This window comes from Sarcophilus harrisii, chromosome 3 (assembly GCF_902635505.1).
Source record: "Sarcophilus harrisii chromosome 3, mSarHar1.11, whole genome shotgun sequence".
Taxonomy (NCBI): Eukaryota; Metazoa; Chordata; class Mammalia; order Dasyuromorphia; family Dasyuridae; genus Sarcophilus; species Sarcophilus harrisii.
This window is the reverse complement of record NC_045428.1, coordinates 591,447,085-591,448,305: the sequence shown is the minus strand read 5'-3', so window position 1 is coordinate 591,448,305 and position 1,221 is coordinate 591,447,085. Positions and strand designations below refer to the sequence as shown.

Here is a 1,221-nt window from a genome sequence, read left to right as displayed (position 1 = left end):
TCAGTCCCTTTGGGGAAAACAAGGATCCAGCGACCAGAATTTCCTTCCCCTAAAAATATCTGTCACCATGACTCTCCTCCAGGCAGATGGTTCCATGGTCCCCTACCCCCGGTTCCTACATCACCCACTCCCATGGCACGGGGGAGCTGGGCAGGGGGGCCCGATGGCGGGCAGGGGATCTGATGGCGGGCCGGAGCCCGGGAGAGGCTCGGGGATGGCTGGGCCCGAGGGGGCCGGGGAGGTCGGGGGGCTCACCTGTACTCGTAGTCGGAGCCGGCCTTAGCCGAGCCGTCCTCGGTCCGGTAGTCCACGTAGAAGGTGCTGTTTCCCTCCCCACCTTGGCAGGCCACAGAGAGCAGGACGGAGCCGCAGTTCTCCAGGCAGTGGTAGAGACTGGGCTCGAAGAAGATGTGGCTGGCCCCGTCCTCCTCCTCCTCCTCGGGTCCGTCCAGCAGGGCCGGGCCCGGGAGGACCCGGCCAGTGCTTTGGAGCAAGCGCCTGGGCCCCGGGCGAGGCGTGGGCCTGGATGCGGTGAAGGCCCGGCCTTCGGGTTGGATGCAGGAGGGCGAGAAGCTTGGGCCTGCCCACCAGCTGGTCCAGGCCTTTACGGGGCCTTTGCCTTCAGGTCTTTGAGGACCGGATACCTCCCTTCCGGCTCCGGCCCGCTCCCGCCCCCTGGGCCCGGGCCCGGCCCGATCCCGGCCTCCACCCGGTGGTGGTCGTCCCAAGGTCCGGGCCCATCCGATGTTTGGGGAAGCCTTTGCCCCGGTGATGACCCCGCTTTGGGGGGTCGGGCCCTTGAGCCTTTAAAACGGCCCAGAAGAGGCAGGCGCTTGGTCGGCCATCCAGGGAAGAACCAACAGAGGGGAAGGCACCCGCGTGAGGGAGGGCTTCCTACACCTGGGGGCTTCTTGGGCGGGGGAGGGAAGGAGCCGGGGAAGGAGCCAGGGGCAGGCTCCCTCCCTGCTCCCTCTCTCTCTCCCCACCCCCCCCGCCCCTTCCCGCTTGGTCTCTGTGGCTCTGCCTCTTTCTCCATCTTTTCCCTCATCCCTCCATCTCCTTCTCCTCCAGCTCTGACTCCTCAGTCCTCCCTCTGGTCTCAGGCTGTCCCTCCCTGCCTTTCTCCACATCCTCCTTCCCTCGGGGTGTCTCCCTCATTTCCCCTTTTTCTTTCCCTCTCCCCTCTGTCCGTTGGTCCGTCTGGGTTTTTGATTGTTCCTC

The 1,221-nt window shown here is 66.0% G+C and overlaps 1 protein-coding gene across 1 annotated transcript in view; it reads right to left on the bottom strand.

The window, feature by feature from the left end:
- SLC8A2 (solute carrier family 8 member A2) overlaps positions 1 to 741 on the bottom strand; it is a 3,267-nt gene extending 2,526 nt beyond the window's left edge. Inside the window, exons 1-2 of the mRNA XM_031961647.1 lie at positions 645 to 741; positions 256 to 544 (exon numbers count right to left, since the gene is read on the bottom strand). Coding sequence (XP_031817507.1) covers positions 256 to 544; positions 645 to 741 — 386 coding nt within the window. The remainder of the gene's footprint in view (positions 1 to 255; positions 545 to 644) is intronic.
- Between the last annotated feature and the right edge of the window lie 480 nt (positions 742 to 1,221).